The 18,374-nt window shown below is 34.3% G+C and overlaps 1 protein-coding gene across 1 annotated transcript in view; it reads left to right on the top strand.

The window, feature by feature from the left end:
* The window catches only part of LOC147073184 (uncharacterized), a 251,673-nt gene that overhangs the window by 210,440 nt on the left and 22,859 nt on the right, over positions 1-18,374 (top strand). The window contains exon 3 of the mRNA XM_085945149.1: positions 6,265-8,286. Coding sequence (XP_085801275.1) covers positions 8,140-8,286 — 147 coding nt within the window. The 5' untranslated portion in view covers positions 6,265-8,139. The remainder of the gene's footprint in view (positions 1-6,264; positions 8,287-18,374) is intronic.

An 18,374-nucleotide genomic window follows, 5' to 3' on the forward strand; every position in this document is an offset into this window, starting at 1 on the left:
GGTATTGCGGCTTGCAGGATTTCTGGAGCCAAGTGCATCGAATACATGCAACATTGTTTATGACGCCAAAGACATGCATGCCACACTGCACCCGAGAAGGAGTTATAACGTTCTGCCTTCTTGGAAATGCATAATTAATAATACACGACCCATAGCGTTCGTGTACCCACTGAAATAGGTTTCCTTTAACGGCCAAAGTGCAGTGTCAGCGCTCGAAATTAACAATTTTACGAACCGGAGCGCACGATATTTTTTTATAAAAATATTAACATTGTATCTATGTAAAGTGCGTTAGATTTTTTGTTATAATTATGACAAGTTAGAAACTGACCCGGTGTTTAATGTCGCATATGGAGTGAGACCAATCAAGAAGAGATCAGGGTGTTTCTATGGATTTCAATGGCCTCCTTTACCAATTGTGCGAAATATCCTTTATTCCGACCCGATATCTTGGTTTCAAAGTCAAATTTGTGTCCTGTATCCATCGAGTGCTCAGCAATTGCTGACATCGTGTAATGTTTAAGTCGGTATGCCCTCTCGTGTTCACTCACACGCTTCTTTACTGTTCTAGAAGTTCACAATTCAATATTCGAGCCGGTATCCCTGGTCGTAACGATTGACTGATTATTCTGAGCAATTTTGCTTTTCTTTTGACACTCTTAGAGCAACGTTTACATTCATATACCTTCACTACATTTTCATCATAAAACATATCATCTATTGATAATGGCCTCTTCAACGAGCCCGAAACGTTGAGTGAAGAAGGACACACGGTGAAAACCCAAAAATCTACTACGATAAAAAACAACCGTGAAAGCTTCAAACATTATATGGCATATCTAGTTCAAATGGTCAAAATATTTTTTTCACGAGACGAAGCGATAATTTTGGGGATTTCATGAACCGGAACGGCGCTCCTATACGCACTGGTCCATTTCAAGCCCTGTGCTGTGTGAATATAAAAAAATAAGAATTTGGCGTGTCTTTGCGAGTTTTCAGCCTAGATAATCTGTACACTTTGTAATATCATTATGATAGGTACCCTATACTTTATCTTTATAATGTAACAATAAATGAACACATAAAATATTTTAATACCATAGAAAAATATTATTGTGTACGTCTTTGAGTTAAAATTGAGAGTAGAGCTATATTTGGTAGGTACGTCAGATTTCTGTAGACTATGGATACATCGTGGTTATAGAATTTTTTAAATTAATATTTTGTCAATACGCCAGTTATAATATGATATTATATTTTCATTTAATTTAACATTTTAATATAAGACAACATACTTAATCGGTAAACTTTTCAATGGAGTTTGTTTGCGTTCCGTTATTAAATTATCAATTTCTATTGTAAAACAGGGTTTGATAATATAACTTGATTTTACATGTCTGAATGTAACCAATTGAAATGAACTTGTCGCCAAATTTTTGATTTCAATAATTCGATGTTTACGGTGGTCGCATGACACGTAGCGCCATCCAGTTGAAACCACATCTTGTCCTCATCAATGTCATCTATGTATATTTAAAAAAATATAATTATTATCCGGTAACGATCTCCATTAACAGTAACGCGAACTCCGCCCTATTTCTGAAGAAATTAAGTTCGATGATGCCACTAGCATGTAAACCACATTAAACGGTGCATTTTTGTGGATGTAATACACTCTTTATGGTCTCTTCCAGGGCTTGAAATGGACCGGAACGCTCCGGAGCGCCGTTCCGGTTATTATAATCCCCAAAATTATCGCTCCGTCTCGTGGAAAAATATTTAACCCTTTAAGCTAGATAGACAATATGTTAAAAAGTGAGCGCAGTGTTACAGCTCGATTTGACAGTTAAGCCTTTTGTAAGATCTATCTAAGCAAAAAAAAAAAAAAACACTCATTATTTTTAACCGTCGATTTTCTCCGCGGCTTCTGTCCAGTGTGTGTTCACCTTTGCAATATGTAGGTACACGCCACACAGTAAGTAGGTCCGTATGGATTATTTCACCCTCAGGGATATATTAAAATTCCTGTATATACTTGGATACTTAACTATATACATTCCGTTTTCCAGGGCTCCTTTGTAAGCGGTAAATATGTTTGCAGGTATTGCCATTACAAAAGCTATTATGAATTTTATTGCGTTGCCGAAAACCGTTAATATTTTTTTCTCTAAGGCTGCGTTCTGAAATTTTATGTCTTATTCTGTGTTGCCGTAAGAATGATAAAAACGATATTAATAATATTCTCCAGTAAAAGTTTTACCGTTAATATTTTGCGTGTGTTTTGCATACAGTCGCTGATAGTATAACATTTTTATTATGACATTTATACAATTACCATTGTTTTTCATTTGGCTCTACAATACGGCCTCACGAAGAGGTTTTGGTTTTTTACGGGAACCTTTTAGGTCTATGCTCTGGATCTAACATGGGAATTTGAATCTGAACCCGAGACCCTCGACTTACCCAGCGGATACGTTACCGCGAGGCCAACACGGGCATTTACCTAGCCTCGGAAAATTATTAACTTTAGTACCGACGTTTTATTTTATTGTAGGTACAATAATTATGTACTTTAGTGGCGTTCAAAATATACGTCATGACACCTTGGGATGCCGCAGTATGTTAAAAAAACAAATCCTCGACAATATTAATTTAAGGTGCCGATGCACAATCACAATGATAGATTCGTCCTTTATAATACCGAAAAAATAATAGGTTGAAATTGTAAATTATCAAAAAAATGTCTCAAATTGCAAACTTCGTATTTTCCGCTAGGTGCCTCTGGTAGGTAAAGACATCGCCTTAACCATTTGAATAAGTTGGGGGGGGGGGGGGGGCGCAAAACATCGTGACCTGGGGGCCCGCTTGAGATCTGTGCAATTCCTTGAACTTATAATATATTATTTTGTATATTCATTATTTTTTAAACGCACGTTTTATATTATTTAATATTTATTATTTTCATTGGTTTCTTGGTATTAGGTTACCTTTCTTTATAATAATATGTTTAAGGTGATTCATCAGTGAAACGGCAAATAATTTTCAACCATAGGCGCGACGAAATTTTGCACTCGCTCCCATTCGGAGAGAGAATGTAGAGCTGGAAACACGTCATTTTGCTTCGTGATGGCGACGGCTGTAATAATTCTTAAATCGTGTAAAGATGACTTAAAACGTTACCCATTTACTTTAAAAAGAAAACATGTCAATGAATATATTATTATTGTTACTGATAAAACAGTAAACAGAACATTAAATGGTCACATGTAGGATTTATAAGACAAATTATAATTGGTTTGACATGCCTCATTTGCACCAGCGACCCGCAATCCGCGCATCGCCTAGCGACGATCTTTTTAGACCGTGTCTCAGCTGAGGTATGGCCTTAATGTCATGTTGTGAACGTCTTGTAACGTACATAATTTGAATACACTTCTGAGAAAAATAATAACCACCAGAAAAAATCTTTTTGAAAAGAAGACGCGTCGAACCTATGCCGCTCGGGATTACAAACTACAATGATATCTAATTGTGGCAATTTTAACTATTGGTAAAAAAACTCTCTGAAGCCCTTTCTAAATTGCGATACTTATTGGCAATCGGCTTTTGTATTTTATTACCAAAGTATTAAGTTATCTTGGGTCAGGATTACTCCAATTTTTTTCTGATAATAATTATTTAATAAACTATTTTTTCTATTCACTCATCTTCTAAAATAAAATTAATTGAATTGAATAAATTTACCTTTCAAACTCAAAATACAACGAAATAATATCAGAGCGGTGAATAACTTTTGTGAAAAATACTCTCCGGGATAAAATATGTAATAAAGTATGATTGATGGTTCCATCTTAAAATTTCCTATTTCCTCGTAATAGTTTCAGAAAAAAAAACACATTTGCATCAAGTTTTCGTGAGATTTACAAGGGAGGGGAAAGGATCATTCGCTGCTTCTGACAGGTTTATTATTACTTTTTTTAACTCGGTTTATCTAATGTACCATTACATGGGTACTTAATAAATTGTTTAAGGGTAAAATACTCTGCTGGTAGATGCTTTACGATGAAGAGTTGGATTTATACTTTTTCGGAAATTGATTTAGGGTGAAGCGAACGCCTGAACAAAACTACCCGTAAGTGCGAGTGAGAAATTATTATACACGCGTATAACCTATGCAATAATGCAATATTAGTTAGAGTATGATAGAAGATATATGAATTAATGAATCAGATTTTATGACGTAAAGCCGGTAAATATTAGTTAAATATACAGTTTTTGTGCGAAATATAAAGTTAGTAGTAAATATTTTTAATTAATTTTGTATAAAATATGACTGTATTGTATTCAAATGTGATAGCCTTACTGAAAAGCAATATGATGGTATAATACAGTGGCGAAGGGTGGAGGTAGGCTGTTAAGATTCGACATAAATAGTGCACATTAAACTTTGTCAATCATACTAATTATTAATTGTTTTCATTGGAACTGAGGAACTAAGCTAACTTAGAAAAATTAGCTAAAATATTTATCACAACTACACTAATGTCACCTCACGCGTGTGTAATTTTTCAAAAGCTTACACATTTTTCAGTAACGTATTTTTTTTCATTTTAGTATAAGTAGTTTGGAAAGGAGCTGTAAATGCCAGATAATTAAAACAATGATTTTCTAGGTTGTCCGTTTTTATTATTAAATGTTATGGTGATTATAGCACATGAGCACACGTGACGTGATGGTGTGTTTCTAGTATAACAAGACAGTTTTCCGTGATAACTGTTGATGTTTACATATAAGTATATTTCTCAATGTTTGTTTCATCAGAGAAAAAATATCTTGCAGTATAAACATTCTTTTCATTAACTAGTATCTAGAACAGTGTTTTCCAACTGTCGGATCGCAGAATTTTTTGACGGGTCCAGAACAGTGTTGTCCCCAAATTATGCCAAAAATTCCAAGCAAATCCTCATAAAAAAAATAATCCGTTTATGGAAGACGTCAATCGATATGCAATTAATACTCATGAATATAAAAACCTAATTGAATTGTCTTTTGATGCCACTTTGGTATTCAGATATAAAATACAACATTGTTAGTTACAGATGCATTAGATTATCTTCCACATTTTAACTACCAATTTATGTTCGAAAACTTTTTCGGTCATGTCAGTAATAAAAACGAAACGGAGAAACCGAATGGATGTCAATGCCGTATTTCGTCTTTCCAAAACAAAACTGAAGCCACAGTTATCAACTATTCTATTATTTATTATTATTAACAATTTATTTGCTGATCGGTTTGTGGTTATTTAATGGCCGAGCAGCCTATGCGTCGGCTTATATTGTCGTGGGTCCCAGATTCGAATCCTGAGTCTGGAAAATACACATATTATTTTTCAATTTGTGTTTGGAGTGAGAGTATGAAGTATGGACCAAATAGGTTGAGCAAGTGGATAACATACATTTCTAGTACAAATAAAAATAAACTGTAAATTAAAACCTCCGCTCTGTGGAGAGACGTATGAACTTATTAGGATCGGACATGGTTAAAAAAGGGTAATTCAAATTCCGCCAATCAGGAGGCAGTGGCATTACTAACCCAATCGTAACAATCGTTTGCACTATCTAGTTCATATTTTTTGATTATTGAAATTCTTGCACTTATAAATAATGATGTTTTTTATTCAATACTAAATATACATAAGGTTTTAAGAATGTTAAATTCTTTATTATAGAAAAACCACATTTTAAAAACCCCAGAATCATACTATTAATACAATAATTATTAATACATTAATACAAACATCCACTCTGTGGCGGCTCATAATGATCCTATTAGGATTGGATATGCTCAATAGAATAGAAAAGAAGAATTTTAATTGTACTTTTTTGTATTCAAAATCAAACTTTAAAATTTAGAAACTAATAAAAAAAATACTATATAAATATTTTTTTTTTTTGTATTAGCGGTCCCTGAAATATTTCTCCTATTTTGATTGGTCCGCAGGTCTAAAAAGGTTGGGAAACACTCTAAGTGCTCGGCCGTAGTGAATTGGCGGGCGCGGCGCGGCGGCGTCTTGCGAAACTCAAACGTATAACCGTGTGTATTTTGCCCCAAAAAAGACTACGAACATTTCACACACGGTTATACGTTTGAGTTGCGCAAGACGCCGCCGCGCCGCCCCCGTGCGACCACTACGTTCTTGCACTAAGAGTATAGAACTTTACTTTAAAATGGTATTAATATAATATTTTTCTTTTGTTACAGAAAGTCGCCGATAAAAAACAAAGAGAATCCAGTGAAAAACAAAAGCAAAGCAAAAAAGAACAATAATAAATCCAAACGAGGAAGTCGTACGGTATCTTTGGATTTCGTGCCAAATAGTCGATTGTATAAGCCCAGACTCGTTGACGTAAAAAATATTTCCGATCACGCCAACAAAAATACTGTCCATGAAACGCAAAGAGCCGCCACAATATCAAAAGAAATCTGGCCTCAAACTACAACCAGCTATCAAAGAGGGCGATCAAGCACCTCGTCACCAAGAGAAGCCGTAAACATTCACCAAAGACAAGTTACGAATAAGAATAATTTGCAAACTTTGAAGCTACCTCTGTCTAGAGAAAAGGCTGAAATATCAAAACTTATCGAGCGCTCTTTTGGTGTGCCCAACTTCAAGGCTCTTTCTGCAAAACAAATAATAGACTTTCTTACGTCTCAGATAAAAGAAGTTAAAGTATCTTCCAATGAATGTAGCTCTACTTCAGAGGACAGAAAAGAATTGATTAGAAAGGTTACTTACAACAATAATAACAATTCGACTGCTAACAGAAATAGACAAGGAGTTTCGTCAGTGACGCCGCAAAAAGAAGTCCAGTCTGAAAAGCTAAAAAAAAAACTAACAAGAGAACGCTCAAAAATTAATACAGAGAAAAGTACAAATGTTGATCAATTGAAAAAACAGTCGTTCACAAAATTAAATAATCGCGGTTTACAATATAAAGATAAACCTCAATGTTGTAACAGAACTCCTGCTAGCTTTTCGTTTCTCAGGAGAGAAGACATCAATTTTCTTCCACCTATTATTACCAGATCTCTGAACGGCTCTGTGAATCAAGTGGTCAAGGATAGGAATGTAGATTATGTTAGGTTTATTGAACCCAGGAACAGAGAAGTAGAGACAAAAAGAAAAATATCTTTGGTCGTAAAGTTGCCGATTGTCAATGCGACTGTCGACAGCGACACTTCGTTGACGGAGGAAAAATTGGAACCGCCTAAAGCGGGAATCGATGTCGACTTAAATTCGGAAATTGTTGTTGACGAAGCTGATTCAAAAGACGATTTTAAATTGTCGTCGGACTCGAAAGAGGATTGCGTGTCATTGTATGCGATAAATGATAATCTACCATGCTCTGAAGACGCTTCGAGGATTGCGCTCAGCGAAGGGAAAAAATACGACAAGACCGCTAAAAAACTGCGCAAGCCGAAGAAAAATTACGGACGCCCGATTTTGAGGGAAATAAAAGGGAATCAAGCGCCTAGCTCGTTCGATAGATATTTATATCGCTGTCAGCCGGATCAAGTCATACCCGACCCGATTTACGTAGAAACTAAATTCGCAGGGAAGGACAATCGTGTCGTTAACAATAATCATTGTCAACAACAACACGTGCGGCAGAACTTTGAAGGACACAATAATTATTGTAATAGTTCCCCGTGGAATAAGGCACACGACAGCTGTTGCCCTCACTATTCGAATTACCGCGAATAAGTTTTATCAGGACATCCGTAAAAATATTTAAAAATAAATGCAACAGTTTTTAAAAAAAGAATGTTCGTAAATATACGTATTTTAAAATATTTGAATGTGTGCGTATCGAACGTTTTTAAATACAGACTACGTTTCTAGTCGCGTTCAATTGTTTTTCGTGTGTCAAACAAATCATTTGATGCGGCGTTTCGTGGCGATTATGATAATAAAGTGATCTTATCGATTTTGTTCGTCCGCTATTAGTTAATAAAACGGGGGGCGAAAGCAGCAGGTTATCATTCAACTGCAGAAAAAGCCCGACGAGCGAGGAAGCGGAGGCGAAGCAGTTCTTTTTCGGGCTTTCCTCGGCGAAAGGTTCCGAGGCCGCGGCGATGGCGGGCGAGGTGAACGGGAACCGGAGCGGCAAGCTGGCGGTCGCCGGCGCGGCTGCGCGTCACTTGGGGAGCAGCAACGAAGACCTGTCGGAGTATACGGACGCCGACGAGTCCATATCGGCGCCAACGGAGTTTCTTGCTGAGGTTTGTGGCACTTTTACCTTCATGTGTAGTTAATTTTGACGTGTAAAACGATTTGGTGGCATAAGAAGAAGTCGCATAAACTATTAGCAGTTTGTTGCAAAAATGTACCTAATTTATCTGTCATAAATCACCAATATGGTAATTTGACCTAAACGTGCCCGGTTATTTTTTTATAAATTTAAAGATTTGCTACTTTTGTTTCAACTCACGCCTAATAGCGCCTGTACACGTGCATGGATTTACTGTCGGTAGTAAAAAAAATTAATTTAAAAAATTAAGTAATTTAAAAAAAGAAAATTAAGTCTCAGTAAACTCACTCAAAGCAAATTTGAGTAAGCGTGATGATATTCGCAGGCGTAAACAACTACTGAAGCTTCACACCAAACGTAGGACCTCGTGATAAGCTTGATTAAGACCGAATGTGGTGCGGGGGAGAGTTGGTTTAGAGGGAACTATTAGGTAGTTCAATATAATCAAGAATCTGTTGACTCATATTATATTTAATATTATTATTTTAGGTTTACCAGAAACAGATTTTCCTTCAGACATAATTTTAATCGAAAATAATGTGTTTAAAACCAGACGAGAGGACTGACCTTTTCGTCTAGGCTACTTTGCGGATGTGCGCTTTTATTCCCACATGTGCAGTAGGTAATAAAATTTTATGATCAACTTTTAAAAACCTCGCAGAGAGGTTTTCAGTTTTACAAAGTTATCTTATACCTATCAGACGGCTACAAAATGTAATGTGAGGTGGAAAAAGAAGGTGTATGCACCTATTGCTCACACCAATACTATATAATACTAAGTAGATACATCACGCTATCGCTCATAATATTCAGGGTTACAATTCCAATTAAATAGAAATGGATATAGGCCATAATTACATTGACGTCAACAGGTGCCATCTTTGTAGATTGTACCAAAGATCATCCGCAAAGATGTGTGCTGAATCACAACACAGCTTATGGGAATTACTAAAATTTCGGCGTGATTAGTATTCTACCGATTTCTTGATTAGTAACGTAGGTATATTGTCTGGAACGGAATACGATGGCTACAGTACCGTTCAATATAAATATATTTTTAACATATATTTTTCTAATGGTTTTGAAACAAAATTGTTTTTGTTAATTCGACTTTAATTGAGTAATTTATGTTAACAGCTATTTCGGGCTGTAAACACATCTTCGGAACGGTCCACCTGTTGCCCCTCCCGCGCTGTTGTGATAGGGCGAGAGAGTATAATTTTATTATAATATGTCAATATTTTAATATATTATTATGTTTCTCATCTCTTCTCATTCACGACATTGGCGGCTTAACTTCAGTTATAATCGACCGTTCCGAAGATGGGTGCATAGTACGAAACAGTTGTCAACTTCAATGACTTAATACTTAAAATAGAATTAACAAAAATAACTTTGTTTCAAAACCATTATAATGGAGTTCTAGACACTATTAAGGTATGTATGTTTAAAAATGAAAATGAAATATAACTATACGTATTGGGTCACTAGTGGCGGATTTCCCTCGAATCACAGGAGACGTTCCCTACACCGGTGATGCGTATTTTTCGTAATCTAAGATTTTAAGTACAACGTTCAGCTCACTATCTAAACTTCGAAAAAGGGCTCAAGACCTGCCACGCAATGCTGACAAATAAGACATCAAATTAATTGAATCTAAAATAGGTAACAAACTTTTAAACTTAAGCATATAAAAAAAGGTTTTTTTTTTACTAAGTTGACTGGCGTAATTTCTACCATACGGAGGCCCAAAAATCAATTAGCTTTTAAGGGGTATATACATAGATTAAACTTAAACATAGGGTCGGCAATATATTTATAACATCTATGGTCGGCAACTATGGCGTATTTTTAGCTAGCATTACAGGCAATTTTAATCTGTTTATTTTTATTTTGTTTAAAAAAATGATTGAATTCATAATTAATTTTTATATTTAACTAAGGTCCCCAATGTTTAAATAGTGTCATTTTTATTATAGTATTTTAATATAAGTAGTCCTTTCTTCCTAACAGTTCCTTCTTTATAGTTTTACTAGTTTGATTTCAATAGAACGTGGAGTGTCAAATACTTTAAACAAAATATAATATGTGACATCACAGTGTATGTAGGTTACCAACCACTGGCTTAAACTGAAACCACCACTGACTATTACTTATGATTAATCAATGTGTATTTCAAACCCGGATATTGGAATTCGATGAAAAGTTTAAAGTTAAATACATATTTTGATAAGGCCAACATCCCAATAAAATTTCATCCAATATTTGATTTATTGTAGGGATGTTGTTTGTAATTTCTCGGTACAAAATAGTACCAACGCAATTTGGCTTTGATAGAAACTTTTTGATTTCAAATAATGTGTGTACACGCGTACTGGTTGAGTAAAGGATTCAAAGAATCGGTGATTTTCGAGATTGATTTAATAGCAAATCGTTTGTTTTCGATAAATTTAATGTGGATTCGTAATTGCTTCGAACTTAATCTGCCCAGGCCATGTCACTCAATATATTGTTTACAATCGCCCCCTTATCTCGAATGGCGAAAAGCAATTTCGAATTGTTTTTCTGTTTTTTGATATTTTAGGTTTACACAAAATGGCTGCCGTTGAATTATTTATAAAATGTTTTGCGTGTGCTTCGCGTGAATTAAATCCCCGAACTGTTGTGAATTCACATTGAAATTTTTGACAGCATTTGCATATTACATTCGTTGTGTAGTCCCATAAAATTGTGAGCAATAATATAATAAAACATTTTTTCATGGTTTAATATCAAACATACTTGTCACGATGTAATAGAGGGCAGACGATATTTTTTATTGCGTGTGATACCAACTTCATGAAAATGTATTATAATGTAAACGTGCTTAAAATAGCACGTAAATTCAAAAACCTAATATAGATCTGATGATAATAATATGTATCAAACCCTTCACGTTATCAGAAAATATTTTATTACTTCGTGAACACGCTGGCACAAATAAAATGTGTGAAAAATAATATTACAATGTTATTGCAGTAATAAAAATTAAACATAGTGTATATAAAGCATCTGACCATTATTTGAAATAATTTAATTCTTTTCGCTTATTTTGATCAATATTTTGTTCAAAGAGTAGCATATTATTCACTCATTTTCATATCCAACGATCTCTAAGTAGGTAAGTACTTATATTAATTATTTTTACTAATAGAAAATAATTAAAATTTTAAAAAATATGCATCATCTCCTGTTCCGAACTTAGAATAAGTTATTTCATATTATTTATTACAAGTTAACAGTTCGATAGACATGATACAAACACATTCGAACAAGTGGCTAGTCAGATAATAATAGTCTCAAAAGAGTCCGACATCGATTTTGAAGATATTCCTTACAGCGAACGATACGTGTTATTCTAATCCAGATTAATCTAATAAGGACGCCACTAATGCCGTGAAATATTTGAAACAATACATTATTTATGCAATTATGATCAAATTATGAAAGACATTAGAATTTCTCAAAACACTATTTTATTGATAGATACTATAAATGAATTGATATTGACATATTAGTCATGTCCGTAAACATGATGCACGATTCTATAAATAGGTACAATTTTTAATGGTAGTAATCTCTATTGATAGATGGAGCCTTAATGTATGAAATTGATTAAATTAGCTAAAAGTGACTCCGCATTGTAGATTCATTTGCAGAGAATACTACTGCTATGACATTTATTTGCCAGATTTCAGGGTGCGTAAAAAGACAATTCGTTATGATGACTAGTTACCTAGACAAGCAGCCAATAATACTCTTCAGCATTATTATGTAAAATCTCTGTAAAACCTTTTATAACTGCAGCCGAGTAGGTAATCAGATTGGACATAAAAAATCGCCGCCATTGCGTATGTAATAAAATCGGAAGAGCAACTGAGCGATCTTAATATTTGTGGAGTACCAACATTAATTTATACGTCTTGCTTACTCTTGCAAAATAATTTCAATTATCATAACTCTCATAACAGATACAGCGTATTATAAGATCCTTCTATTTATAGTCCAAATTGTTTGACCTAAAGACTGATAAGCAGAACTTGTTGTAAACGATTCTCTCGGCTTCTAATTGCTATCGGCTTTGTAGGTAAGAACTATCTACTATGCCATTTGTATTTAATGGCCTGGGTTTTATTATCCCAGGCCCTGACCCCATCCAGCAACCCGGGAATCAACTATTGATTCTCTCAATATTGAAATGCGTATTTTACACAGTAATTGGGATTCGAATCCAGGGCCCATCTCTCTTCTAGACTCAACATTTTGGAAGGGATCAAACATGTCATACTATTGTTAGTACGTAATACCTATATGGTAGTGTTGCGACCAAATTACACAAACAGTTTTGCCGACTCATAGCGGCCGTCGTGAATAAATGTCGATAATAAAATGACTATCATCAATCGGACCAATCTCGCTTCTTGTGACTTCATAAAATACCTTTGTTGTATATTAGGGGAGCAAGGGGGAATTGGAGCCTACTAAGGAAATTGTTGAAAAAAAGTAACAAAATGTTCTAATCGTTTATTATTAAGACTTGAAATGAGTCCTTTGGTTACATAGTAATAATATTACTGCAATTTCCACTTAAAAATTCTATAACTAAGGTACAAAAAAAACGTTTTCCCGAAAAACTCATTCGGCTTCAATTACCCCACATGTAGGGTAATGAGAGCCAAAAATTTACCAAATATGTAATGAGACCTTCATATTTTAATATGCTTACAAACACTTATACCAATTATAACAGATATAGGTACAATAAAATGTTAAATATTTACTAATTTAATTCAACAAAAATATGCTCTATTACTAAAAATATCAAAAGAATCAACACGTCATGTTATGAAACTAAGCAAAAAACACAAATATAATCTTTCTGGTTTCGGAGGGCATTTTCCAACGAAGTCACCGTTCAACCAGCCTTGAAAGTCGTCAGCTTTCTATTTCTGGGCATCTGGAACAATTAAAATCTTTTCTACTAGTAAAAGAGGTGTGAAATTTATATAGGGGTAATGGGAGCCACCTAGGCTCCAATTACCCGAATGTCAACCACTTTGAAGTTTGATAAATAATGTAACCAAACCATTTTAAACCTTGATTCTGAAACTACTAAACAAAAAAACATGCATCTGGCTATACAATGGACACAAAATATGATAAAATAAGTAAAGTTTTAAGTACTTACGTTGATGTTTATGTATTGTAAATTGATATAAGCACCTAGCCCAAAACACACTTCCACTCGCCACGCGCGTGCACGTGCCACTAAGCAGCCGACAGCGATCGACGGGCTTAGCCGACGATTGACGAAGATGTTTTGGTCATTTTCGAGTCATTTTAGTGTTAGATGGTACCTGTTTTGCAGTCGCTCCCATTAACCGCAAGCTCCCATTACCCCACGCTCCCCTATATTATAAGTGTTAAAAATAGTGATAAACCAAAAATATGTTTTGATTTCGCATATAAAGGTGCATGTTGGGCTCAACGTGGAAATACATCAAAGCAACCAATAGTTAAGATGACAGACAAAGAAAGCGTGGGATCAAATTGAAATGCCTGAATGTGCATGAATAATCACTGGTAAAAATCAGTCAAACATTGGTACCTGTCGAAAAGGTACTAAATGGTCGCTCTAAAACCCGTTGGATTGACAGATTTATTTAGTTCAGCGACATTACGTGGAAGCAAAGAATAAAGGACACGAGAATGGTAGAAGTAGTTGTGAAGAGGAGATGTGTTCTTCCAAAAGTAGATCGACCCCTTCTGGTGATGATATGGGGTATAGGCCTACGGCCTACGCAAAAAAGAGATGCAAAGATTAAGAATAGAATCCGCACGTGTCATGGAAAGGTAGTGTGTAGGTGTAGGCAGACTGCTCAAATGGCATTGGCTGGGTGTATTATTCGGAATTTGTAAATTCGCTAGACATGTGAATCAGGTTGGCATATTGAGAATTTTCAAGTTGTCACTCATATAAATGCAGCTACTGTTTTTTTTAACCCAGTCGCATTCGGTGTCTTTGTAAAATGTGTCAAAAAAGGTTAACTAAACTAACTTAAACCACTCGTATGTTTTTCGTAATTTTTATTATTGCCAGTAATGTTTCAGATTCCGTACTCGTAAAACAGGGCACGTATCAAAGCGTAACCTTTTCGTGTGTAAATCTGTTAGTTTTTGTTGGTTTCATTTTGCAATAACCGTTTTTACGGTCTTATCGTTGTCTACCGAAGGATTTTTACTTTCATTCGGGCAATCCCCGCTATCTGATTCGCTGTCTACGGCGACGGCGTAGCGCCGCGACAATAAAAACTCTCGTGTGTTTTTCGACTCGCAGATCATCCTCCTCACAAATGTGAAAAATCTTCAATATGTTTATCATATTCGTATATTATAATGTAAACTATGCTGCCGGATTATTTTCTTACATATTGTGTTTTACCTTCAGTATTTTTCCAAAGCACAAAAAATTACTTAGATATTATATAAATACGAGTATTGTAACCTTCTGATTTCACAGTTGGCTTTTAAGAGACATAGAGCCACGAAACGAGATTTTGATTCGAAGCATAATCGGCGATCGACACATTTATTTATTTTAACAGAGATACTCTTAAAAAGAAACATCGCATTATATATTACATTTGTAAGGGGTATTTTCCGATACATGATTATATGTAACCAGTGATATCCACTCAGTTTATACAAGATTTTTAAAAAAGACAAAAAAGGTCGCATACTCATTTTATAGAAGATTAAAAAACCGTTTACCTATTCCATCTTCTATACAAACTATGTTAATTTATTCATAAACTCAGAAAATGACACTTTTAAAAGGTATTTTTGTTTATTGATTGTTACGAATTTAAAAACCTATCGGGACAACTTAGATGCTCTGCTGAATATGCAATTATATCGAAGTGACTGGACCCTACTTGCAGACATGTGATGGTATTATTTGTTTAGCAGAATAAATTGGGTGCCCTCAGAAAGTTTTAAATGTATTTAATATGATAGAATGATTAATTTTTATTCAGTTTGTTTGGCCAGTATATATCTATGAATTGCCATTTAACAAAAATTGGTGTGAAGTGGGAAGTTAAATGTTGTTAACTTATTTGGAAAGAGGTACCTATGTTATAAATTATTTCACTTGTATTTACCATAAGTAAAAAAGACCCGGGGTCATTATTTTACTGTTTTTCAAAGCGGTGGTCACGACACTGTTCGGACACGTAAGGAGTTTTTACAAACGTATTACATTTATTATGTAATAAAAAATCACGCGAGATTTTAATTTTAAAAGTCGTTTTTGTCAAAAAATTACTGACAGATCATAATCATACATTAGTTCACATACGTTAGTAACACTATATAGCTTATGAAACTCAAGCAATACAAACTTTTAAAGTAAGTAGGTTCTTACTTTGAAACTGTTTTTACAAGAACAACAAATCCACTCCTGGTTTATTATTTTAATTATCTGGCATTTATGGGAAAATATGAAAACTTAACCTAGAACTTTTTGTCGGTAAGTTTGTATTATATTTTAAATATATTGTGTGAAAGAAGTTTAATAAATTCTGACATAACAGTAATTAACTATTCCTCCTCTGGAATACTATTTTCAATTAGAATTTTTTTTCTAGTACTTAAAAGTTTTTACTTCTTAGTTTAAAATCGTTTTGATTTTCGACACATTATTATTTATATTACAATATTATTTACTCCATTAAACCTATGTATTTCCAAGATTGAACGTACACAATATTAACAATAAATGTCTTAAATAGTATAAATTATGCTTACTAGATTTATTTTTCACTGATTTTATCAATGTTATTTGTAAATATAACAATTTAATATTAACTATGGATAAAATGCCAATCCCGGGATTGTCAAATCGTAATCCCGAAATCCCATGATCAAAATTTTGGCTCGATATTGGATTCCCTACGCATCACTGCTATCCCCAATACCTAATAATTATTTTTAATTAGAGAATATGATTCTAGGAAAGATATACATTAATATTTTTACTAGGTGCGTTGGTAGTTGGAATTAATGGTTTTATTTTATTGTTTATTTCTTTTATTAATCAATGCCTCCGGCCCACAAGCTCCTAAACCCGCCACTGTACCTTTCCTTAAGCTTACCTATGCTAAGCACATGTCAAACTAAATTACAATATCTCGATATGTTTTATAATACTAGTAAAACAGTTTATACATTGGTGTAGGTAGATACTTGGTACGTTACAAACTGCGCGTTAGTTCGCCTTGTGCCCACTTTGTAAGATCGACGTCAATAAAACACGAAACGATTTCTCCGTGTAACGTTTTAACAGGGTAATTGGTGTATAGACCATAAACTCATGTATCTGTAAAATTTACTACTGCTGACAATTTCATGCGTGGAAAAACTTATAAGCTTATTAAAATGGTTCCATGTAAATTACGTAAAAATACGTAAAAAATTTTAACCGTAGCACAGTTCGCCGTGAGCTTTCTATCGAAAAGATATTACATTATTCTATGCAGTCTCTAATTTTATATAATGAACATTAATTCAATTTTCATGGCCAATTTTGGCAAAATTCATGAATTTAAGAATGAAAACCTAACAAATAATCCAGTACATCGGCTGTTTTCAAAATTTGTTTGCCGCTGGCTTTCTGTAAACCGACAAGAACCGTGCTTTATTCAAACATGAATTTTATCTCAGTACTATACGACCCAAAGAGGTTGGACGGTTTTTAATATACAACCATAATTTATCTTTCCGATACAACATTTCACGGTGCAATACCACTGTACAACTGCATACGTACAAATTTCCGGACACGTATTAAAATACTATCATATTATTATTATACTTATTAACTGCAAAATTTTCTTTCTGTTTAACACTACAACAAGCCATGAGTCCCAGTGACAGTTAGTGTAGGTGCCCAGTAGTGTTAGTGAAATAGTCACAGAAACGCCCAGGGTTGGGAAAAACCACACAGCTAAAATGTAATGTGACATTGAAAAGAATCAAATTTACAGCTCTCAGGTGAGAATCCAGTGTCTTACGTATTTGACTTTGAAGTCCACCGCTGAGTACGGAGATTGATCATCATTATGACATGTCTGGCAATTATTGTGTCCTTACCGCTGGTGCATCGTTCCCTATAATTTTATATTGCATGCGTGTGGCAAAAATATGTGTATACACCAATCGCGAAGGGTGGAGATCCGTCAGAAATAGTGCACATTAATTAAACTTTGTTGGTCATATGTATTTGTTTTTATTGAACTAAGAATACAATAGATGGTATTGATTAGTTTTTAAAAATCAATTAAACCCTGCCTAAACCAACCCATAATAGTTTTGGTATATTTTGCGCGATATGACAAAATTGTGTAGGTACCTAAACTTTTTCATTCATACTTATATGTTTTAGTTGGATTAAGAATACATATTATACATATCGTTGGTTCATTTTTTTTAAGTTCATTAAGCCCTTGCCTAGACCAAACTATAATAGATCAAAACCTGCAAATTTTGAGATGTTCCCCTATTGAACTATGGTATCGATATCGTTGGTTCATTTTTTTTAAATTCATTAAGCCCTTGCCTAGACCAAACTATAATAGATCAAAAATATCCAATGTTATTTTATATACTTATAGACGAGTATTTTTTGACTGTTATCTATTATGGGTTGGTTTTTGCAGGGTTTAATTGATTGAATTTTAAAAACTAACCAACACCATCTATAAATTGTTGTGTTATTTCAATGAAAACAAATACGTATGACTGACAAAGCTTAGTGTGCATTATTTATGGCAGATCTTAACAGTCTACCTCCACCCTTCGCCACTGGTAACACTATGTAGTGTAAAAACTGAGTGGTAATACTTAATATGACAAAATCTTCTAAATTTACCCCGGATTGTGTCGGAACCGGTGTCTGACGGTCTTATAACATAGAGTTTGATGCAGCCTAGACACATTAATATTGTGTATTATTCAGGT

This window comes from Rhyacophila brunnea, unplaced genomic scaffold (assembly GCF_057557595.1).
Source record: "Rhyacophila brunnea isolate RB1 unplaced genomic scaffold, BYU_Rbru_1.0 scaffold_18, whole genome shotgun sequence".
NCBI classification, from domain to species: domain Eukaryota; kingdom Metazoa; phylum Arthropoda; class Insecta; order Trichoptera; family Rhyacophilidae; genus Rhyacophila; species Rhyacophila brunnea.